Below are 26,408 nucleotides of genomic sequence, written 5' to 3' on the forward strand. Positions count from 1 at the left end.
TTTAAAGGTATATTACAAAGATACAATCTGTGTCAAATACTAATATATATATATATATATATAGTTAGCAATTAAGGAATTGAACAAGTCATATTTACAGGTGTGTATGCTATCAAGTAAAAGAAATATGTAACAGCAGGGAGGTCAAACTCTCATTTACTAATAGCACACAGACCTTTGACAAGCAGGCATAAATTTTTCAAACTACATTCAGTGTGTGTGTGTGTGTGTGTGTGTGTTCTGGAGATGGAAAAAGGAGACTCAAAAACAGGAGCCTGAATATTTTATCAGTGTCAGATGATTTCTAAAGCGTTCTTATCTTTCCCTGTACACAAAAAGGACCAAACCCTGCCTGAACCCCTCACCAAAACCACACTTCCCTTACTAAAATTAACCTCAGGACCTCAGACTGGATTACATAACTGCAGCAAGGGCAGCTTACTCTGTTCATGTCATCATCAGCTTGATCTGCTGCTGAAATATTTTGTTCTGTAAAAAACAAAGAGCTCAAAAACACCAACGTCTCTGGGCATAGAGGCCAGCCTGTTTACTGTAAACTATACAGCTCTGGAAAAAATTAAGAGACCACTGCAAAATTATCAGTTTCTCTGGATTTACTATTTATGTGTTTGAGTAAAATTAACATTTTATTCTATAAATTACTGACAACATTTCTCCATAATTCCAAATAAAAAGATAGTCATTTAGAGCATTTATTTGCAGAAAATGACAACTGGTCAAAATAACAAAAAAGATGTTTTCAGACCTTGAATAATGCAAAGAAAAAAAAAGACGAATCTGCCTGCTGAAGCAACCCCAGATCATCACCGATCCTCCACCAAATTTCACAGTGGGTGCGAGTGGGTGTGTAGGCCTCTCCAGGTCTCCGTCTAATCATTAGACGACCAGGTGGAGGATCAGTGATGATCTGGGGGTGCTTCATCAAGGCTGTAATCAGGCAGATTTGTCTTTGTAAAGGACACATGAATCAAGCCACAAACAAGGTTATCCTGGAAGAAAACTTGCTTCCTTCTGCTCTGACGATGTTCCCCAACTCTGAGGATTGTTTTTTCCAGCAGGACAATGCTCCATGCCAGACAGCCAGGTCAATCAAGGTGTGGATGTAGGACCACTGGATCAAGAACCTGTCATGGCCAGCCCAATCTCCAGACCTGAACCCCATTGAAAACCTCTAGAATCTGATCACGCCATCAAACAAAGCCGAGCTGCTTGAATTTTTGCGCCAGGTGTGGCATAAAGTCACCCAACAGCAATGTGAAAGACTGGTGGAGAGCATGCCAAGATGCATGAAAGCTGTGACTGGAAATCAGGGTTATTGTTTGAAATATTGGTTTCTGAACTCTTCCTAAGTTAAAACATTAGTATTGTATTGTTTAAAAATGAATATGAACTTGTTTTCTTTGCATTATTCGAGGTCTGAAAACACGGCATCTTTTTTGTTATTTTGACCAGTTGTTATTTTCTGCAAATAAATGCTCTAAATGGCAATATTCTTATTTGGAATTTGGGAGAAATGTTGTCAGTACTTTATAGAATAAAACAAAACTTTTCATTTTTCACAAACACATACCTATAAGTAGTAAAACTAGGGATAATTTTGCAGTGGTCTCTTAATTTTTCCCAGAGCTGTAGATCTGATTGGATAATATTTTAAATCCAAACCAAATTATAACCTAATTTCCCTTAAAAATAAGTATGGTAATGTTATCAAATGTTAATACTGTGGTACATTAGTATTTAATACTAGATGATAACCATATTCAAATAATGTCAAAGTTTCATGGTGATATCAGATGGTAATACCATGTTAGTTTGATCTATTTACCACAGTATTGTATGATAATCATATCCATATACCACTGCATTTCCATAGTACCTAAGGCACTTTAAAGAATATCATGGAATTACCATTATGGTAATTATAAATATACTAACACAATGATACTGTTTTGCAGGAGTAAAGGATGTTAAGAGTCTTTGTTATTGTATGGTAACCATGTTCATAAACCGTTGTATTTTCATGGTACACCAAGGTACTATCAATGATGATAACATAGTGTTGTATGGTTGTGCCCAAAAAACATGTTATTACCATAACACCATGTCCAAACAGCATGACACCATGTCCTAAAAAAAAAAAGAAAAAAAAAATGTTTTGGGGGTGTGTGAGCTCTAAAGGCACGGGGAATCTTGTGAAAATTGATGGCAAGATGAATGCAGCATGTTATCAGAAAATACTGGCAGACCATTTGCATTCTTTTGCATGAAAGCCGCGCATGGGACGCTCTTGGACTTTCAAGCACGACAATGACCCTAAGCACAAGGCCAAGTTGACCCTCCAGTGATTACTGCAGAAAAAGGTGAAGGTTCTGCAGTGGCCATCACAGTCTCCTGACCTTAATATCATCGAGCCACTCTGGGGAGATCTCAAACGTGCGGTTCATGCAAGATGACCAAAGACTTTGCATGACCTGGAGGCATTTTGCCAAGACAAATGGGCAGCTATACCACCTGCAAGAATTTGGGGCCTCATAGACAACTATTACAAAAGACTGCATGCTGTCATTGATGCTAAAGGGGGCAATACACATTATTAAGAACTAAGGGTATGCAGACTTTTGAACAGGGGTCATTTCATTTTTTTCTTTGTTGCCTTGATTTGTTTTATGATTGTGCCATTCTGTTATAACCTACAGTTGAATATGAATCCCACAAGAAATAAAAGAAATGTGTTTTGCCTGCTCACTCATGTTTTCTTTAAAAATGGTACATACAGTATATTACCAATTCTCCAAGGGTATGCAAACTTTTGAGCACAACTTTATATATATTCTTTAAATACTCTTTTTTGCTTAGATTATGTCAACACATTTCAATGCATATTCCTTTTAAACTGGAGCTGACTTGCAGAAAAAGAATTCACTGCTTATGACTGTGCGTGACAAATACCATACATGGGGACAAAAGCGGAAACAGGCCTTATTTGGTCACCACAGAGGAGGTCATGTCACACATGAGTTTGTGACAGTCCAACTGCTGAGATAAGGCTGATGTGACACTAGACGCCACCCTGCGCTTTATCCCAGTCACCTGTCAGCCGCTCCTCTCGCTGCCTGAACCCGGACGCTGTTTATTTAGCCATTGCCTGGTGACTGGCTGTGAGGCCATAGTGAATAAGGGCATCAGGGGTTCACTGCTCCCAGGGCAAAGTGAGTGAGAATGTGTCAAGTAGAAAAGAGCCCACCGATTCTGTTTTATCCTTCTCTCATGTGCTTGAATGTCCTCTATCTCTCTTTTGCTCTCATCATCTATCTCCTTTTCTCACACATATACACACGTCTAACACATTCCCCTGGGAACGGATGGCTGTCTGTGCTTGGATGCTGAGCTTGGGCAAGTTACAGAATTAGTAGCTAAGACTTAATGATGAAATGGTGAGGTGCGATCAGGGAAGACAGCAGTTCTGATATCCAATTAAAGGAATAATGCACCCAAATAATTTTAAATCTGTATAATTTACTCTCCTTTATATTGCTCCAACTGCATAACATAGTTTTTCTTTTGTGGAACTCAAAAGTTTTTTTGTTTCCAGACAAGTGAATGGTAACTAAGACATTCAAGAACATCACATTGTCATGATGCACCATGCAACCTAACCAGGTTTCACTCTAGGAGACAAGGACCTCACAATTTCAAACTTTCCAGTGTCTGCATATGTTATCTTCTGGCTCTTTTGTTAGTTCATATATTTATTTATATAACTATGTCTGTATAACTTCCAGTTATTTATTAGTTCTTGTAAATTTATTTAGAGCAAAGAAGCCGTTACACAAGCTGTCAATAATTCTGTTTACTTTGTCTCCAACTAGTGGCCATAAAGAAAATTGCATGTAAATCCACTAACCACTTTTGTGCTGCTTGGCGCCAATTGTCTTAAAAAATGCATTATCTTGTGTATTGCTAAAGCAACTAAGTAAATAACAGTAAAACTCAATAAACTGTAATAAGAAATACATATTTATCTTGCACCCCACAGTTTTTCAAATAGGATTAAAACATGTTGCAAACCATTCCCTTTGACTCAGCATGTTCCCAGGAAACATCACAGGACATTTTTCAGCAAAAGCCTGATTGTTGATCATGACTAGAAAAACCAGAAGCACAAATTTATATTCTGACCAGTAGGTGGTGCAACCACACAATTAGACCGTGGCACTAACTAACATTAATGTTTTGAGGATGACACAGCTTCAATCCACCATGGACTCTGAAAATACCATATCAGAGATAGAGGGCTGTCTTCATCTCCATAATTCCAAGGGGTTCTGAGCATGTTTGAGAGCATAGGATTGATTTAATGTAATTTGTATGAAAGCAACCATGATCTAATTATGGATTTTTCGCTTTCTGATTGGTATAAGATGATGTCACTCTCTGGTTGCAGTCCAATTCCAGAATAAAATAGGCTGAGGTCCAGACAGGTGTCATTTCCAGAATGACAAACACTGTTGGAACAGAAAATGCTTTCTATTGGTGTAAATCAAGCTGAGTGTCACTCATTGTAGCTCTGTCATAATAAAGGTACAGAAATATCTCCACATCTGGAAATTGAGTTTTAAAGGGATGGTTCACCCAAAAAATGAAATTTCTGTCATCATTTAACTGTAACTTTAACCTTCATATGTTGTTCCAAACCTGCATTACTTACTTTCTTCTGTATGACAACAACATTTTCATAGGGTGAACTATTGCTTTAAATAAATAACCATTTTGTCATTTTTGGCATTGCTGTGCAATTCTTGAAATTATGACTTTTATCATAAACAGGTTTTTACTGATACAAATAAACAGTAACCCTTTACAATAAGGTTCCATGCGTTAACATTAGCTAATACATTAGGTATCATGAACAACCAATTAACAATATATATTTTTACAGCATTTATTCATCTTTGTTAATGTTAGTTAATAAAAATACAATTGTTCATTGTTAGTTCATAGTGCATTAACTATTAAAGGTAGTTAAAGGTGCACTAAGTAACTTTTGTTTTTGTGTCATCTTGGACTTACACTGACACCTAGTGGCTTGGATGCAGCATCATTTAAAATCAATAGTTTTCAGTTTCAGATGCCATTGTAGAAATGTAGTATTCACAGTCAACCATGATTACTTTAATCAATCGACAGTCTTCGACAATTACAAAATACAATCTACTATAAAGTTCAAAAAGAGATTGAGATGTTTCTAAAGAAAGTACACTCTCATTCATTGATCTCCTGATAAAGAATTACAGTATCTTGTCAATTGCTCTCCTACCAAGCCTGCTTTCTATATCTTGCCCAAAGTCCATAAATATTTGGTTAATCCATCTGGACGACCTATAGTAATAATAGTCTCTCAGGGTCCACTTTCCAATTTTGTTGATTTTGTTTTGAGACCCATAGTCACATCTCTTCCCAGCTATCTTAGAGATACAACAGACTTCCTTCAGTGTTTGTCAGCTATTACGAAGATGATGAAGATGTCATACTCGCTACTATGGATGTCACTTCTCTATATTCAAACATTCACCACACAGATGGCCTTTTGGCACTTTTGTGCATTTGATCTATGCACTGATGATGATGGCCTGCCTACTGAGCTCATTATAGATATGGCAGAACTTGTATTGACAAAGAATTCTATTTGCAAATTGAAGGTACAGCCATGGGTGCCACCATGACCCCTGATTATGCTAATCGAGACCGAGACAAGAAATTATTAGAGAAAGGCCTTCTGGATTTTTGAGTTGAACTCTCTAGCTCCCAATGGCATGAATGAGGAGATGGACCTTGGTTGTTTTTTTTAATGTAATTTCTTGTGGTACCGTATGTTTAATTGCTTGTGGAATTGTTGTGTGTGTGCCTTTTTTCTGTGCTTCTCATGTTAAAACTTTGTGGAAGTCTCTGTAATTTAGTGTTGCTACCTTAAGAGTTTCCTCATCAAGCTCAGCTGGTCTCAATCTCTAATCATGTGTCTACAAAAGGGTAGAGTTGTTGTTTTTCTAGTCTGTTTCTCATTCAGTGTGCGGACAACTTTTCTTGTGGATTTTGGATCGATTTTTTGTCTCTACGCACTACAAGTTTTGTTTGAGCACAACAATTCATTCTACTTATACACAGACCCCCCATTTTCAGGGGCTCAAATGTTATTGGATGAACTATCATAAATAAAATGATAATCTCAATACTAGGTTGAAAATCCTTTGCTGTGAATGACAATGACGTCTGAAATCTGGAACTCATTGACATCACCAAATTCTGGGTTCCCTCCCTAGTGATGCATTGTCAGGCCTTTACTGCAGCTGTATTAAGTTGCTGCTCATTTATGGGTCTTTCTGCTTTCAATTTTGTCTTCAAGAAGTGAAATGCATGCTCAATTGTGTTGAGCTCAGGTGACTGACTCAGCCATTGAACAATATTCTACTTCTTTGCCTTGAAAAGTCCTTCAGTTGCTTTCACAGTATGTTTTGGTCACTGCCAATCAGAACTGTGAAGCGCCATAGAATGTATAGCCCTAAACACATCAGAATTCATACTGTTGCATCTGTCTGCAGTCATATAATCAGAAAATACCCATTTTCCATTGGCAACTGAATATGCACATGGCATAACACTGCCTTCATGTTTACAGGCGATGTGTAATATGCTTTGATCATTCTCAGTTCTCTTCTCCCATTATTCTGGTACAGGTTCATCTTAGAATTTGGCAGGCTTTTTATATGCTTTCTGGCAGTCTAATGTGGACTTCCTATTCTTGAGGCTCACCAGTAGTTTGCACCTTGTGGTAAACCCTCTGTATTTACTTTCATGAAGTCTTCTCTTAAATGAATATTCTCTTCTCTTTTGAGCCACTGAAAAGGGGGTACATGTATAAAAATCCAGCAATTCCTAAACTGTTCAACCAATTTGTAAGTAAATCCCTTCAAATTAAAGCTGACAGTCTGCACTTCAATCACATACTGCTTCATTTAAAATCCATTGTAGTGCCGTTCAGACAAAATTATGAAATGTCTCTCACTGTCCAAATACTTATGGAGGGCACTGTATCTAGGTTTATCTACATCAGTCTGTGTATATGTATGTATGTATGTATGTGTGTGTGTGTGTGTGTGTGTATATATATATATATATATATATATATATATATATATATATATATATATATATATATATATATATATATATATTCTTTTCAATATTTTTTTATTTTTTTATTCAATTTTTAATTATTTTTTAAAAGTTTTGTTGCTGTTTTGTATTGTTGTGTACTGGAAACTCCTGTCACCAAGACAAATTCCTTGTATGTGTAAGCATACTTGGCAATAAAGCTCATTCTAATTCTGATTCTGTATAAATGGTGGTATATATTATGGGGGCCAAACAATAATGAAATTAATTATATAAACTCTAAATATCCTGAATATATAGTTATTAATCTTAATATATAATTGTAAATCCAAATATGTATTTATAAATTCACATATATCATTATAAATCCTACATATATAGTTATAAATCAGAATATATAATTGTAAATCTTAATACATTTTTTATAAATCCCAATATATCCTGATATATTCTGAATGTACTGTTATAAATCTGAATACATAATTGAAAATCTGAATAGATATGTATAAATCCTAATATATCCTGATATATTCTGAATATATAGTTATAAATCTGAATAAATAATTGTAAATCTGAATATATATTTATAAACTTGCTATATAGATATAAATGCTGAAAAGATAATTATCAATGCAAATGTATAATTGTAAATCTGAATGCATACTTATAAATTCAAATATATATTTGAAAATCCTAAATATATAGTTATAAATCTGAATATATTGTTATAAATCTGAATATATAATTGTAAATTAAAATAAATATTTATAAATCTGAATATATATATATATATATATATATATATATGGTTAAATCCTGAATATATAGTTATAAATATGAATAAATAAGTGTAAATCCAAATATATAATTGTAAATCCCAATAAATACTTGTTAATCAACAAATGTAGTGAGTGATAAATCCTGAATGTATAGCTATAAATCAGAATATTTAATTGTAAATGTAAATATATATTTATAGGGGGCCTAGGTAGCCCAGCAAGTAAAGACATTGACTACCACCCCTAGAGTCACGAGTTCGAATCCAGGGCGTGCTGAGTGACTCCAGCCAGGTCTCCTAAGCAACCAAATTGGCCCGGTTGCTAGGGAGGTTAGAATCACATGGGGTAAACTCCTCGTGGTCATTATAATGTGGTTCGCACTCGATGGGGCATGTGGTGAGTTGTGCGTGGATGCCACAGTGGTTGGCATGAAGCCTCTACATGCATGTCTCTGTGGTAATGCACTCATCAAGCCGTGTGATAAGATGCACGGGTTGACGGTCTCAGACACGGAGGCAACTGAGATTCGTCCTCCGCCACCCGGATTGAGGCAAGTCACTACGCCACCACGAGGACTTAGAGCGCATTGGGAATTGGGCATTCCAAATTAGGGAGAAAAAGGGGAGGAAAAAAAAATATATATATATATATATATATATGTGTGTGTGTGTGTTTATAAATCTGAATATATATAATTATAAATATGAATATATAATTATAAATCTTTATACAGTATAGTTATAAATCCTAAACATATAAAGTTATAAATCTGAATATAAAATTGTAAAACCTAAATATATAAACGTATCTATTATTAAATATGTACTTATAAATGTGTCTATTTATATGTCGTGTATATAGTTGTATCAATATTGTAAAGATGGAAAATTGTATAGTTGTGATGATAGATAGATAAAGATAGAATATACAGAATATTTATTCAGTGGGGTCCAAAAGTTTGATACCACTTGTGAAAACACTTCTATTGCACTTTTTCTTTTTTTCATATATTATATTAAATTATACAGTATATACATTATAAACTTGTTGCAATTACTTGTTGTGTTGATGGTATGCAGTCTGCCTAAGAGTGTTGTTGCATTGTAAATAGAACAGTAATGTGCTGTCGTATCAGTCTGACACAACCACTATAACGTCACTGATGGCGCACAGACTCATGACCTCTGACCTACATTCACTACTGTACTGGTACTGCAAAGAGAAGGCTAGCAGCCTAGACTTTTAAATTCAAACCTCTAAAACCAGCCAAACACTCACTCACTCTTGATCTAATAACAGGTCACTCCATTCCAGTAGCACTCTTAGTCTCTTTCCAAGACAAGCTTTAATTGTATAATTATTGATTACACTTTCACTGTGTGGGCATGGATGAGGTTTCGGCTGATTCATATTTTCTTTGTCAGTGAGACTAAACAAAGACAACTGCAAAAGTAAATATGGACGTTATGAGTTCATCTGGATGTTTAAATGAATAGCTGCAGGAAAATTATCACTTGCTTTCTTGATTGGATTCAGTATGCATCAACAGTCATGATGCCATTTTAAAGCAGCTGTAAGCACTCTCTGCACCATTACCATCTGCCGTTGTTTACGTAAACAGGTTGTCACACCACAAACTCACACCATTGGCAGACAACCGCACAGAGCCAAGTGTATTACACTATATTAGTGGAAAATACCAAAAGGAGCCTGTGACTCTTCAAATTGTTTTACAACTAGAAAACATCCTTTATGGACTACTATTCCTCCTCTTGGATGTATCAGGTTCTGATCATTAAATCAGACTCACGTGGGCAGCATATGTGACAGCTGTATTCATTATCAAGGTCATGTGCATTAAGAAACACGCACTTCTCCATTAAATCAGCAAACAGTGCAATTATCCGAATCATTATGGACGCGAGTTCGAATCCAGGGTGTGCTGAGTGACTCCAGCCAGGTCTCCTAAGCAACCAAATTGGCCCTGTTGCTAGGGAGGGTAGAGTCACACAGAGTAACCTCCTCGTGGTCGCAATTAGTGGTTCTCGCTCTCAGTGGGGCGTGTGGTAAGTTGTGCGTGGATCGCGGAGAGTAGCATGAGCCTCCACATGTTAAGTGTCTCCGCGGTGTCATGCACAGCAAGCCACGTGACAAGATGCGTGGACTGACAGTCTCAGAAGCGGAGGCAACTGAGACTTGTCCTCCACCACCCGGTTGAGGTGAGTAACCGCACCACCACGAGGACCTAAGTAAGTAGTGAGAACTGGGCATTACAAATTGGGAGAAAAAGGGGATAAAAATAAAAATAAAATAAACCCTATTTTAGACAGAACAAAAACATGATTCCACCTAATAAAACAGCAAAAGCTATGTATGTATATGCACTTTTAATTATTAACTTGTAAATGGGTAATATCCAACATTTTCCCCCTAAAGTCCACTTATAATGTTAGTCTATCTTTTTTGCATGAAAAATAGTCATGATTTAGTTTTTCATGACCATTTCCCTCTGACTTCTTTCTGACCCTTAGATTTAAACAGGCTGTTTGTGCTACTGTACCATTAAGACCTCTATGTAAATTACTTCTGTTCGGCTGATAATCCAGAATTTCTGAAACATTTCTCAATGAGATATCTTATTTGCAATAAATGATTTCTTTGGTTTGGTATGAGAGTTTTTATCTCCTAAAGAGCAAGGGAAATGTTCATGATATGAATATTTGTTCCATGGGTTTGAGTGTAAATAAACAATACACATGTTTCTTTGTGTTCTTACCTTTTTTGGCCCGAGAGAAGAGTTTGATGCTCACAGGAGAGGTGGAGGGATTTGTGGAGTCTTTGGAGGACAAGCGGAACATTCCGGTGAAACTGCGGCGGCGTGAACTCTTGGGTGAGGAGTCGTGATTGGAGGAGTAGGGGAAGATGGATTTAGGAGATCCAGGGCTGTTTCTGGACCGGGCCGGAGCGGACATGGGGCTAGAGGGCCGACTAAATGGACCCCGGCTGGAGAAGGTTTTGGTTGGGCTGGCTGAGCGGCAGTTAAGCTCTCCCTGGGAAGAAAACAATTAATATAAATTACGTTGGTGTAACCTAATGTTGTCAGGTTGATTGAGCCATGTTAAATAATATTTCTGACTTGGATAAAACCAGGTGTTGCCACATGAGGCACACTGTTGTCAGTCACTAAAAAAATTTTTTTAGTGTATGTGTTATGTGGATGACTCCTAGTGCATTGCTTTGTGGTTGCTTGGACATTCCTAGGTTGTTGCTAGGCTGTTCTGGGTGGTTGCTAGTTGGCTGTCCAAGTGATAAGAGCCCACCCCATTTCGTGTTGATATTCTGGTCCATAATTATGGCACAAGTCCCTCCCTTATTGTAAGTCTATGGGAATTTTTCGCTTGTTTTACAGTCTGGCAGGCAAATATTGTAAGCTACATTCCTTCAAAAAGTAGAAGCACACCATTACTTAACAAGCCACTCGACTTCAGGTATCATTCATGTCTGTAGCACAAACAGTGTGGAATGAGTCAAAGTTTAATACTTAGGGTTAGGTGTTGGGTAAGGGTGTCTGTTTTGTTAAACTCTCATTTATCTTTCCAGACACTATTGATTAGGTTTAGGGTACAGTATTAGCTTAGGGAGGTATGTTTTGCTTATTAAAACCTCCATCTAAAATTCACCTTAAAAACCTTGTCTGATTACAACCTCATTTTGTTCGGTTTTGGTGCCCCCCGCTGAACTATCACTTTAAAACTGCAGCCAAACGTGTAATGAAGCACGTAATTTCAGTTTTGCAAAAACGTTGCAATGTTCACGTAAATGTCATGAGACCAGGGTTAGTTCACCCCAAAATTTTAATTCTCTCATCATTTACTCACCCTCATGCCATCCCAGATGTGTATGACTTTCTTTCTTCTGCAAAACACAAAATGAAGATTTTAAGAAGAATATTTCAGCTCTATAGGTCCTCACAATGCAAGTGAATGGGTATCAGAACTCACAAGGTCCAAAATGGACATAAAGGTAGCATAAAAGTAATTCATACCACTCCAGTGGTTAAATCCATATCTTCTGAAGCGATATGATAGGTGTGGGTGAGAAACAGAACAATATTTAAGTCCTTTTTATTATAAATCTAAACTTTCACTTTCACTTACACATTCTGGTGTGGAAAGGACTTTCACATTCAGCCACCTACTGGTTGGGGCTGATCAAAGGTGGAGATTTATAGTAAAAAGGGATTTAAATATAAATCTGTTTCTCACCCACACCTATCATATCCCTTGTGGAATTAGCCACTGGAGTTGACTGGATTACTTTTATGCTGCCTTTATGCACTTTTTGGACCTTCTGAGTTCTGGCCACCATTCACTTGCATTGTGAGGACCTACAGAGATGAGATATTCTTCTAAAAACCTTTGTTTGTGTTCAGGAGAAGAAAGAAAGTCATACACATCTGGGATGGCATGAGGGTAAGTAAATGATTAGATAATTTTCATTTTTGGGTGAACTAACAATGATTTTATGCATGCAAATTACTATTAAGAAAAAGCTTTTAACAGGAATATTGAGTCTTGCTATTTACATTACAGAGCAACAACAGAAAATTTTCACTTTTTGTTTTAATGCATTTAAGGGCAGTTGTACCAATATCAAATAACTCCCTTACACACTGAGCAAATTTCCTGTTTTGAGTCATTATGCTGTGACTCTAGGCTGACAACTGACAACATGATTGAAGGACAGTTATTAAGATATAGAATGAAGAGACGTCATAACATCAAGATTCTGGTTCTGACTCTGTGCTCTTGACAGTCGTTGATGTTTGCACTGTTAATTCACATGGTAATTTTACACACAAGACAGACAAAGCCAATGAAAACTGTTTAGACAGCCAAATTAACAGGTGGCCTTGTTTTGTCAGGAGGCTTTGGTTAAATCAGGAAGGCTCACTCAGTAGCATAAATACCTTACTGTACTGTATACCTAAACACACACCACAATAACAACTCTCTCTCTCGGATACAATAAAATGGGAATTGTAACTGGTGTTTGCATAGTTAAAAGTGAGATACTAAGATCATGAAAAATGAAAATGGGATAAAAAACAGACAAAAAATTGTAAACTGAAATAATCTGCATTTTAGCAATGGGACTACTTTCCTAGGCGGATGAACTTGTTATGCATTATCAATTTAATTCCTGTGGGTGTATTCTGCTCCATGTAAATGGTCCCTTTCTGGAATCCTTGCGCATATGATGCAAAAGTTGCCATGTTTACTGGCTTTACATGGTCATGACAGGATTTGAAAAATGTGATATAACTTTGCACAGACAGGCTAGGTAAGCAATTTTATCACACTATTCTTATGTCAGTCTTCTGTTAACATATTGTATAATGTTTCTATCTCTATAAACATTGGCTTTACATTAAAAACTGTTTGTATTTTAATGTTTAGTCTAGTGCAGTCTCTTGTCCCATATTCCTCCATTGTATACACTCACATATATATATATATATATATATATATATATATATATATATATATATATATATATATATATATATATTTAAATTACACAATTTAATTTGATGGAACTTTGTTGTGAAATTGAAATGCGTAAATCTTAATAATAATAAAAAAAAGCTACAAATGATTTGTATTTATTTTTTGTGTAAATGATTCACTGTTAATTCATTTTTTTCTTGGTTTTACAAACTGAAGGATGAGTCTGGTTTAATTTCTGCTGTAATCGACAGCATGCCAACAATGCGATCCATAGACATTTTTTGTATTGAACTAGGAACATTCCTTTAAACAAAAGAAGATATGACATATTTTCATTTAGAGTCCCTTGGTTGTCACGGAAACACAACTGTTTAAGAGCTGATGGAAAAACTGACATTGTTTTCATTAACTTTTGATCACGAGATAAAAGAAACATGCAGGCGCAGCAGTTTTGAGATGCACTACCCTCATTTTGGCTCCGATCCAGAATCTAAGCCATTCATGTGGCAAATTTTAACAACACTTATGCATTTCAATTGCACACAAATGTTCATCCACACTGGTGATACTGCATTGACCTTGCTATGGGTTAATCAAACATTATATCTGTTCAACATGGAAAAACATAATCGGTGCAAAGATAATCACTGTTAACAACATACTCATAGAAAAAGGTCATGGGAATAGCAGTGGCGTATAGAGCATGGCGTCTGATCTTAAAATCTCCAAAACCACTAAATATGCACAACCTTCTGTGACTCCATCTCGCCTTCAAAAACAGAGAGGAGGAGGGTTGAAAATACAACCCTGAGACCTATCATGTGCTTTATCTCCTTTATAGCCTTGCCCTTCTGGGCCTCTATGGCTGATTGATCATCAGATATGATAATTTCCCAGAATTACCAAAAAGCATTTGGACACTTAAGCCCCACTTAAAATGTAATATAATTGCATTTGATAACAAAATATCAAACTAAATGATCATACTAAATGTCTCTGAAAACAAACGATACAAGAGCTTTCCTCAGAACTATCTTCACTATTATTTTTTACTAACAGGTCCCAAGTTCATTTTGGTGGATATACTGTATGACGTTACTATGCTGGTTTCCCAGCAGAGTAACCACAGGTTTAGTTCATCATATAAACTATAGACATGTTCCACTATGTTTGACAACCGAAAAGTATATCTACTCTCTTATACTAATTTGAAATTAAACTTATTTTGTGAAATGTTTTGCTTAAAAAGTGTCTCGGCCATCTATCTTTAAATAAATGCCATTGGTTTGATATTTTGCTATCTTGTGTGATAATGACAATACATTTTAAGTGTGACATAACTGTCCAAATACTTTTTGGGGCCACTGTAGACATAAACAAGTATAATTACATGGTGCTTGTTTAACAATTCCGCAATTGTATTCACAGCAAACGTCCAGTGACAGCTCTAAGTACACTGCTGGGTACAGATTCTCATTTAATTGTGATACAAATTAGAGTTCTGTACAGGCAAAACATGCCCTTGTACTACAGAGCAGGAAAGAGATAGGCATAATTACGAATCAGGTTATTAGAGCAGATTCATCATGCCCCATCAGAGTGATAGCACAGACTGAGGATGCCAAGGGTAAGACAGCTTTTAGACTAATGGCTAAAAGACAGCAGACACAGATGGAGCCTAACAACATTTTCCTAGTTTTAAGTGGATATAAATTTCTATGACTAGGTATTGGCATCTACCGCACTAAACAATACACATCGGGATATACACAGAATGGCACAATTCAATACACTGTGATGCAACACGATATCATAAATGGGTCGCAATCGAAACTGCGCCGAACGTGCAAGAGAGACTAAGGCTCTGTCCACACTAATCTGTTTTCTTTGAAAAATCCATCTTCAGTTTCCTAACGTCATCGTTTTCCAAAGTATGAGGTACTATAGTGCATTTTCGAAAGTCTCCATTTTGGCATAAACGCCATTCCAGTGTGGATGAGAGATGTAACCGTGGCAAAATCATTGTTTTCAATGTCTCAGTGTCTCTCTCAGGCCACATCTACACCAATAAGTTTTTGTCTGAAAACTCCATTTTCAGTATCCTAACATCATCGTTTTCCAAAGTATGCAGTAATAGAAAGCATTATTTGAAAGTCTCCATTTTTGGTGGTTGAAATCACCGTTCTAGTTTGGTGAGAGGTGTAAACATACCAAAAGTATTATTGAACGAAGGCCACGTCAACACTATATATTTTTGTTTGAAAATTGATTAATTTCGCTACGTGAAATGCATTAGTTTACACCTCTCATCCACACTAGAGCGCTGTTTTCCACAAGTTTCAAACTGAACATTCTGTCAATTTAAGTCAATGGGAGATTTTCAGACTTTAATCTTATATTTCATAAAAAGTAAAAAGTTAATAAACAAAAATAGATAGCACACCTAAGACAGCAGAACAAAATTTGAAAGGAGTCTGTACAAGTCTGTGAATTATTTGCATGTTAGGGTTTTAGAATAAACCCTGACCAGAATATTTGAGGAATATCAAACAGTGCAGCTTTGCAACCACTGCAATTATGTGCCAGACCACACACGAATAACAGAGCTGCTTGTGATGTCATCATAATTTCCATGGAAATCGTGCAATTCAAACAAACAAATGAAATGTGTGATACATTTGATGAAAGTACACATTGTTGGGATGGTGTACAATTGTTGACAACCTTTAAATGTAGAGCAATTTCAGATTCAACTGAACTTTAAGTGAGCGAGATCAAAAATACACACAATACAGGAAAAAAACAAAGTTTGTTTAGCTATAATCCCACTTAAAACACAATTTAATATGGTTTTGATATCAGTGATTGTTTACACAATGCCACGTGTTCGTTTCTTGTTGGCTTAAACTTGTGAGCATTTGGGTTGCGTTACCTTGTACGTGCCGTCCATGTTCGAATGTTCCGCATCTCCTGCCAGGAATGGCATTGTGAAGGAACTCAAGTTCTGTGGAGCACAAACAAATATTATGATGACATTGCTCATTATAAACCTTACAGAACCAAAAGATCACATGTAATTGCACAAATAATAGACTGAGCAGAAGGAGAATAAACAACAAAGACAGTTTAACAGAAGCACATCAGATTTAACAGATGAACACTCACTGGATGTCTATTACAACCTGTACAAAGGCTGAGATGCCCACCCAGCAATACAGGCACAATTCAGAAGAAAATTCACGTTTAACTCAATTCAAATATTTAAATCAATTCCACAATGTATCCACTGTCCTCTTTCTCAAAGATCCTTCAACAATCACTTTAGCCAACACAGAGCATCTTTTCCACATCATCACCATCATGCAATGACAGCAGCAGCGGAGAACATCTACAAAGCCTCTGTCATTTCAACCGGTTTTTAAAGAAATATGATCTCATGTGACTGCCCTGCAATTTAGCCCTGGTCTGTGAATTGCATCTGTAACCTGTAAAGCACAGATTACATCAGGTATCACTCAGCCCCTACAATGGACTGCCAGTGTCAGGTGGAGAGATCGTACAATGATTTCCTAGAAACTCTAATGGATCAACAAGCTTTTGTCCTTTTACCCTGCCAGCTATTAGAACCAGTTTTATCCTGACCTTTACAAAAAAGTATACCCTTGGGTATAAATAAGATAAGTGATCCTTGTGGTCAGTATATGAACATCAGAGGTCAGCATCTCTACAACCAGTTATCCTAAAACAGCATCAAGCATAATATTAAACTTACATATATGCTGTTCTTTAACTCTTCATCCATTTTGCTGCTGTAAGCTAATGTAGCGTAAAGAAATTCTTGCATACCAGCTAGTACATAAACTCACTCTAGCAGAAACCTAAAGCTTATTAAAATACTCAGAACATGTAAACGTGACACAGCAAGAGACATAAAAAAACCCCCCCAAAAAAACAGCTGAGGCCCGCTTACAGAAACCACAGTCACTGGAGCACATTTGTGTTTCAAACGTTTCCTTATTACACAAGCCTCTATTGCACCAACACAGAAGATGCAATTGTTTAGCAGCCACTCCATATATGCGAAACATTACACTTGTGATGTATTAGTATGATCTGTACTATGCAGCTGAAAATCCCTGTGCTAGCATGACCTTTTACCCACTACACCTAGAATACTGCACTTTACACATACTAATAAACCATACACATACTGTGACCACATCCACACTAATACATTTTTATTTGAAAATGCATTGATTTTGCTACGTTTACACTATACGATCATCCACACTAGAACAGCATTTTCATCCACCGAAAATGGAGACTTTCGAAAACGCTCTCTATTTTTGCAAGCTTTGAAAAACTTTGATGTTAGAAACTGAAAACAGAGTTTAAAGCAAAAACGCACTAGTGTGGGTGTGGCCTATAGCTACTGTTGTTACTTCTTGAGTGCTTCCATAAATTTCATAATGCAAATTTCTTGTACAATTGGTTTACTTACAGTGGATACTAACATAGGCAATAGAAGTAAACCAATTTGGCTTTTTCTTTGTGCGATATGTTGAAGCATTTCTAATGGACAATAATTTCAAAATGGCAAATATCGTCCAATTTACAGGCCTGGCTGATATATTGAACGCCGACTTATAAACATGCCCATTTCAATACACCTGAAATATGCTCAAGCAAAACACACTGAATAATGTTCCAATACCTAAAATAACAAAGTTTTATAAAAAAAAAAAAAAAAAATTACAAAAAGATAGTCAAGACTTGTCCAATCAATAGTTAGAAAAACAATTAAACTTCTGCACTCACAATATAAATTAATGGGGCAAGTCCATAAATGTAAAACTATACAAAAAAGTTTCAAAAGTATTGCAACAAAACATAAACATTGTACAACCCCAATTCCAAAAAAGTTGGGACAGTAAGGAATATGTAAATAATAACAAAATGTGAGTGAAATTAGTGATTGTAAATTCTATTCAACCTGTGCTATATTGAAATCACTACAACAAACAATACAAAAACAACATACTGCCTGGATTACAAAAAGACAATGACATTCACAAGGTAAAACATCATATATAAAGTTGTTGTAGAGCTTTCAATATATCACAGGGTGAATAGAATTTATACTGTCCCGATTTTATTAGGGTTGTGTATGTTCACATGATTTTAATCAGAGATTTAGTTGCGTTTATTCAGTTTAACAGGTCACTGGTTTTACCGGTGTTATGTCGACATGACAACGAAGTTGTAATATTGGATATAACTTTACACAGATAAATTAGAAAGCGATTTTATCACACAAAAATTATGTTAACACATATAATGTTTACGTATTGTGGCTATACTTGTGAAACGGTGTGTATTTTAACATTTATGGACTGGCCCCATTCACTTCCATTGCAAATGCCTTACTGTAACTGCGATTTGAGTTTTTTTATATATAAAGAAGGTACAAGTTGAAATAATTTTTTGTGGTAACACCATGCCAAAAATGCTGTTGATTGCGCTAAACTTGTATTTAACTCAGAACATTCCTTTAATGGCAATTTGCTTGTGCTTGTAGCTAATTATTCTTATTTGTAAATTGATTGGATAAAAGTGTCTGCTATAAATGTACATACAATTGTAAAAGTTGACGAGTAAATATGCATTAAATAAAGGTCCACCACAGGCAGCCAATTACACCTTGTACACACCAAATCAAATGATGCAAATTATTACTAAATACATGCATCAATTTTCGGTATTTGAAATATTTGTTAATTAATTTTTTCAATTCCTATCTAAAATTGAAAAAAAAAAAAAAAAATTGTGTAACCTAAAAGCCTCATCACACTGTTAACGTCCTTCCCCTGTCTCCATCATAATAACCGTCCATTACAACTGACTCATGTTGCTCCTCAACATGCAAATCTACACTTAAGTCAGTCATATCCATGGTATCAGGATTCGTTTACACGACAACAATGTACTAAAAACGGAAAAGGTTTTCCTTTGCATTTTTGAAAAGTTTTGCGTACAGACGACAACGTTGTCAAAATGATCCCCATTTACACGGATCCGCGAAAACAACTAAAAATGCTGTATTATGCATGCCAGGCCAGTAGTTGGCGATGTCACTTTGTAAAGAAACACTACGCGCCTGCGCACATAAGCATTCTTCCACAGAGCGGTGAATACAAACAATGAAGATGGCGAAAGCATCGAGCAATTTTGTCTGGACGGACGATGAGGTTGCTTTATTACTACAATTACTTTGCTGGAGAAGCGTCAAAAAACTCAAAATCTTGAGCAGCACAAACACTGTCCAGTAGTCCGCCATTGTAGTTTTGAATGTCTCGCGTGTTGTTTTGAAGTACTCGCGTGCATGCTTATAGACTGAACTCTCAAGATTATTCAATAAACTCTGCTCATTTTTACCATCACTTCATCTCCTGCCTTCTTCTGTATTCCCCCTGCTGAGTCTTGGGCTGGTAGGAGAGTAAGTTAACATAACAAGCTGTTGATGTTGACTGGTTTTGGATATCAGACAGAACTCTGATATATGGATATCTTCTGACGGAGAGAGAGAGAGGTCTTGTGTACACTGTGCATATCATTGAATACATGGCATCACATCTCTGCCTATAGGCTATATACATAAGCGGTGGGTGAATTAATTGCAGGGTAAAGGTACATCAAACAAAATTAAGTAAATAAATAAATAACATTTAAAATACAATTACATTTTTCCCATCTGAATCCATACATTAATTTCAAGATTTTCAAATAGTAGGTTCTGCCTACTGTACAATGTTCACACTCCATCCAAAACACTTCAAATTAATAAATTGTTGATTATTATTATTTGAACTGACACCAGTATTCATATTGATAATTATACATCTCAAACTGATGTCTATCAATCCATCATTCTTTATATAACACGTAATACGCGTGCGCACGACTTCATCGTTTTCACAAATTTGCGTTTTTGTATGTTTACACGGAGATGATAACGGCATCATTTTCAAAAACTTGCACTTTGAAACCTGTTTTCAAAAGTTTGCGTTTTCAGGCCACAAAACGCCATTGTCGTGAAAACGAACAGCCAAAAAGCATAAAAAGTTTTCCGTTTTTAATTGAAAACGTTGTCGTATAAACGGCCTGTGAGACAGCAGTTTTACTCCCAGCTGAAAGTGTAAGTGCAATCCTGTCAGGGTTCTGCCCTCAGCTTTGCTTTTCCCCCCCATTTGCGGCAGAGCCCTGACATGTACGTGTTCTTTGTCTGTTTTGTGTATTGTGTCTGGATTCAGCCACTTCGGTTGGTTCGGTTTATTCACTCTGGCTGAGTCCAGGCACTTGTGTTTTGTCTTGTGCTGTGTGAATGCACTTGGGTTTGTGTTTTCTCATTCCCTTGTGCATTCATGTCTGTCATAAGTGATAACCCCGCCCTCTCGTTTGCGTTGTTATCTGTCTGATTATTAGTTTATTTGTTTCACCTGGTTCCTGATTTGGTCAGTCGTTCATTGCTGCCAGGTTTTTCTGTTTTGATTAATTTATCTCCATTGTGAGATTTTGGTTTGTATTTTGTTTATTTTTATAATAAAGCCCATTGAATTGCCTCCTGTGTTTGGGTCCTTCCCTCATCAAAATCCCTAGAAAATTACATTAATTGCTTAGAATTTCCAGTAACACCCCTGAAATTAGTTTATAAAGAAATTATTCTTTTTTTTTTTCAAAAACATAAGACAATGTAAACAGCATAGAGTAATTTTGTGCTATTCAGTGATTCAGTAGCAATGTTTGATTAAGTTAGCTGGATGTGTTGTCTATTGCCACATGTCGTTTGCAGCACCATAAAATAGCGACTCAACCATTTTACCTTATCTCCAAATGTACAGAGACTGATCAACAATGAAACACAATGTCCTTCCTACAGATAGATCCAAGCCAGTCTGCTTCCTTATCTAGGAAAGAAGGACCTCAGCCAAAGTAGAAAAGCCATCTGTCCTTTACACGGGGGCTCAGGGCACCCTGCCTTCATATCCTTGGAGCACAAGACCCGATTACTAACCCAGACTTCCTGGGGAAATATCAGGACAAAATATTACCTTTTTCAAATGAGTATTGGCCAATGATGAAATGAATAATGCCCCCTCAATGTCAAGTCATAGAAGAGCTATAGCGGTCTTGTATTGAGATGAGCCAGTTTAACTGCTGCTGCAAGCACTTGGAAATCCCATTTGGTAAACCCAGGGTTACTCCAAGGAGCAAGGACAGACATACGTAACTCACAGACAATGTAGCACCTCCTCTCATTTACATGGAGGTCAGTGGGACAGGTCTGGGGATGTGTGTGTTTATACCTAAATAAACTTAAATCCAGGAAGGTAACAAGGCTGGCTTGCAACTCTATCTGTTTGTGTATGGAAAAACAGAAAATTACAGAACAGGTAACGACTGCAGAGAAGCCTCAGCCTTGTGGGGGTTCGCAAACCATTTTGAAACATCACAAAATGTGATTCACAATGCATAAAAGGCCTCAGCTGGAAGTTATATACAAGAAAATCATTCACAATGTCTCTAATGCCATGAGCCACATATGGCAGTATTTAAGAGCATACATGAATCTGACAACATTCAAGCTCTTGTGATGCTGACCTGTTCTGTATACGTGAATTAAAGATGCACTTTTTTAAAGTTTTACTCAAAGAAATAACTTGTAATTTTGAAAAATATAAAATCATGAGCCCTCACATGAGATGGAGACTCTAGTCATATCAGTTACCTTCTGAAAGCTGTTTAAATCTACATGGAGAGGGTCCCCTCTAGGGGGCTGCCAAATTGAGATCACTTGACCAGCCGAAAACTACTCGCTTAATCTCAATAACCACCCTATTATTGGACTTTTACTCTTTAATTAAATTAATCATGGCTGACTGTGAATAGTGAATTTCTACAATGACATCTGTAACTAAAAACTACTGAGTTTGAACAATGCCGCATCCACGCTGCTAGGTGTCACTGTTAGTCCAAAAAGGACTGAGTGCACCTTTAAAGCTGCCATTTGTATTTTGTGCACCCTATGTGGCACCCAACAGAATGTCTAAATGAATGGCTTTCCCAAACTCTCCATCCCATTCTCATCTTCCATTGTTTGGACAAACAGGTTGTTCCGCAGCTACTGCCCCAAACTCACACCACTGGTTGAACCAATGTTATTGTGTAAGGCCAGTCAAACAAACCGAGCAATGCTTGAAAGTGCTACATTGTTTACACTTTTCAGAGAAATCAACCTACAAATGGCTTACTTACAGTTATCTTTGCACATTAAGCTGGGATAGGAGAAAGTATTTTAACATTGAAAAAATGACACACTGCAGCTTTAAATGTGAGAGCAAAGCACTGGACTCTTCATTTTCCAGAAAAACACATCATTACCTTCTGAACTTCAGATCAGTGTGCATTGGGGCCCTGCAAAGGTCAAAGGGCTGAGCAAAGGATCAAAACTCATCATAATAGAAACCAAGTCACCAAACTCATGGGAAAGATAAAATAGTTTTGCCTTTTACTAGTACAGTTTACCTTGATGGGTTCAACTATTTGAATTAGAAAACCATAATAAAACATATTCCAACAACATGTGAGCAAGCAATCACATAATAAGATAATGACACATGAGAAGTGTCCCACAATATTCCATTGTGAAGACGAAGAAAAAAGTGCCTACACAGAACTTCTCTCTGTCCTCAAAAGACTGAGTGGACAGCAATGTCATCCCAAGGTTGGAACCACTGAGTGAGAGAATAACTGATCACTGTACTAAAGTTCCACACAATGAACTCTTACAATCAGACACCTGACACTCCCTACTTTAAACTAGACATGGGTAACCAAGCTAAACTTTAATAAGCAATCATAAAGTATTCAAAAATGTATCACTGAACCTTGGTTCATCTGGGTGGGGAAATTACATGCAAAAGTATGTATGTACTGTAATAATATTGCCTAACCTATTTTCAGTCATTTATTTACCACCATTTATTCAGCGGTTTAATAGACCCTTACTGATTCAAACCTAAGTGGCCATAAATGTTGTATAGAAGTTTATATTTGATGTGTTGTGATAAGAACCATTTCAAGCCCTGATTTGAGCCACATTGATCCTCAATATAACCAGAGAGTCATAAAGCAATATTAAAAACTGCATTCAAACCGTGCCCATCTGTTCAATACAGCCGCTACTGTGGCAATAAACAGATTTTTAAGCATTTTTAGTGAACGATAAAAAAAATGTCATGCATATATCACAAAGCTAAATATTATTAACCTAAAATAAAAGACTAGAGCAGATGAAAATCTATTCAGTGAGATGTGCTTCATTTAAAACACTGCATATTTCACATATACCTGTTACAATATCAGGAAACTGCCAAAAATGCAACAGATTATACTTGCGTTTCCATTTCAGCAATGATAGAATCAATGTTCCCTAAAGATAAATATTGTTTATGTATATATTCCTGCTGCAGGATTACTCAGTAATGACACTGATCTGATAATGACACTAATCCATTAATTAGCAGGTAATTATTCAGTGGCCCCAGCACAGGAATCAAGAGAGACTCATGAATTCATTACATCTTGAGCTGACTCAAACAAAACAATGATTATTTTGCAAAGACCATTTTTTTAATCTAGTAATTAAATGTTCTTTTTTATTATCCCATTATTCTCTTTGGAAAATAATAAGCAAAGACACTGACAGACTGTAAGATTTCACATTGTTTGATTCTGCTGTCACCATCTTTCTTTTTATCCACCTTTTTCCTGAAAGCAGAAGTGTTCCACGATTCCCCTGTTTTCAATTTCCGGTCTCCAGTGTTTTCGCTCGCATCGGCATATATTCTAAGTAATGTGATGTTTAAAGTATTACATTTGTTGACGTTTTTCAAAAAGATGTGGCTTTAAAGTGCCGATACTTAACAGAGTTGAGATGACCGGTTTTTGTTTTGTTTTTGACAGTACCTCATCTGAGTATGTAGATGACATGAAGCGATGGTCTGAGGTTGGTTATGTTGATATCATTAACTACTCTGAGTTGTTATGACATCCAACATTTGCAAGTTGAGTCTGAAATTTTTACTCCAAATAACACTTAAATGGTTGTTGTTCTCTGTCTGGATCGCTTGTTTCAGTAGTTTTTACATTGTGTCTCCAGACCAGTAACACAATACAGGCAATTATATTATTCATGGCACCGCCCAGTGGTTGCTCAGGAAAATGTCATGGTTACTTTCGTAACCTCCATTCCCTGATGGAGGGAACGAGACTTTGTGTCGATGTAGTGACACTAGGGGTCACTCTTGGGAGCCCCAAACACCTCTGATCTTTTTTTTAAAAGGCCAATGAGAATTGGCAAGTGGAATTTGCATGCCACTCCCCCGGACATATGGGTATAAAAGGAGCTGGTATGCAACCACTCATTCAGGTTTTGTGCTGAGGAGCCGAGATAAGGTCCCGGCCATTTCAGTAGGTAGTTCAGCATTGTGGCAAGAGGGACACAACGTCTCATTCCCTCCATCAGGGAACGGAGGTTACGAAAGTAACCATGACGTTCCCTATCTGTCGATGTAGTGACACTAGGGGTCCCTATACAAAACGCCACAACTAACTGAACGGTGTTACGTGAAGTGGCGGTGTGTGACGGGCAGACTGTTGTGTGCCTCGTAGCCAGTGCACCAGGCTGTCACGTAACCTCACCCAACGCTCTTTATGAGCGTCGAACAGTCCTTCAGGAGCAAGTCGACTGCCCAACGAATAGGTTCCCTTCTCTTTTCTCCCCAAAAAGAGTGGAATTTGTTAACAGACTGGGAGCCCTAAGTATCTACGTCGGGGTGTGTCACTCCTAAGGGGAAGACTCCACGGAGACCACACCCTGCCCAAAAAGGGGGGGGGGGGGATTTTGAGTGGAAATACGTCACATGGTCCAACCGAGCCTTGTTGGAAGTATGTCATGTGGAGAGGTCCCATGGGAGGTCTTACCCAAAGGGGGAGGAGTTTCTAAAAAGCATGGCGACCGGGGGCAGGGGGGCCCCCGCCCAAGGAAGATGCAGTTTACCGACATGGAAACGATTTTGCGGAAAATATCACATGGGGTTGCTTTCAGGGAACCATCGCATGCAGAGCACCTACCTCAGTACATGGCCTCATTAGCGCACTTACTGAGCTGGCAGCGAGTTTCTCCGCAAACTTGACTGCCACAGGGCTAAGGAGGAAAGTCATCCAGGGATCACAGTCTGTGAACGCTATTGTGAGTCAAGAGCGCACGTCTTCCACTCAAGGGAGGGGAAAGGCGCTATGCGCAAGCGGTACACCCGGCAAGTTGTCCCGGAACTTACCTGCTCGTGCTTGCCACTACTCAGGATGAGACCGGCTCAACGCGGAGATTGTAGAACCTCACAAAGGTGTCGGATGCTGCCCAGCCCGCTGCTCTGCAGATGTCTGCCAAAGAGGCACCACTGGCCAGGGCCCAGAAGTCCACCACACTCCTGGTAGAGTGGGCTCGTAACCCCACAGGGGGTGGCACGTCCTGAGCCTGATATGCCATCGTGATGGCGTCAATGACCCAGTGGACGATCCTCTGTTTGGAGACAGCGCCTCCTTTCCGCTCTCCTCCAAAGCAAACAAAGAGCTGCTCGGAGCTTCTAAAGCTCTGCGTGTGATCCAAATAGATGCGTAAAGCTCGCACTGGACACAGCAACGCCAAGGCTGGGTCTGCCTCCTTCTGGGGCAGCGCTTGCAGGTTCACCACCTGATCCCTAAAAGGGGTCGTGGGAACCTTGGGCACATAACCCGGTCGGGGTCTCAGGATCATGTGAGAGTAACCTGGACCAAACTCCAGGCATGTTTCGCTGACAGAGAACGCTTG

At 37.5% G+C, this 26,408-nt stretch overlaps 1 protein-coding gene across 6 annotated transcripts in view; it reads right to left on the reverse strand.

Moving 5' to 3' along the window:
- Nucleotides 1–26,408, reverse strand: part of prkag2a (protein kinase, AMP-activated, gamma 2 non-catalytic subunit a) — a 93,779-nt gene that overhangs the window by 56,984 nt on the left and 10,387 nt on the right. For 3 of the 6 annotated variants that reach the window (XR_007895987.1, XM_051686668.1, XM_051686666.1), the window contains exons 2-3: nt 16,413–16,484; nt 10,747–11,020 (exon numbers count right to left, since the gene is read on the reverse strand). Coding sequence is in view for 4 of the 6 variants with exons in the window: in XM_051686666.1 (XP_051542626.1) it covers nt 10,747–11,020; nt 16,413–16,484 (346 nt within the window). In the remaining 2 variants the exon portion in view is untranslated. Of the gene's footprint in view, nt 1–10,746; nt 11,021–16,412; nt 16,485–16,645; nt 16,665–21,588; nt 21,677–26,408 lie in introns of those variants that run through there. The other 3 variants (XM_051686667.1, XM_051686669.1, XM_051686673.1) reach the window with 3 other exon arrangements.

Source organism: Myxocyprinus asiaticus, chromosome 44 (assembly GCF_019703515.2).
Source record: "Myxocyprinus asiaticus isolate MX2 ecotype Aquarium Trade chromosome 44, UBuf_Myxa_2, whole genome shotgun sequence".
Lineage (NCBI taxonomy): Eukaryota > Metazoa > Chordata > Actinopteri > Cypriniformes > Catostomidae > Myxocyprinus > Myxocyprinus asiaticus.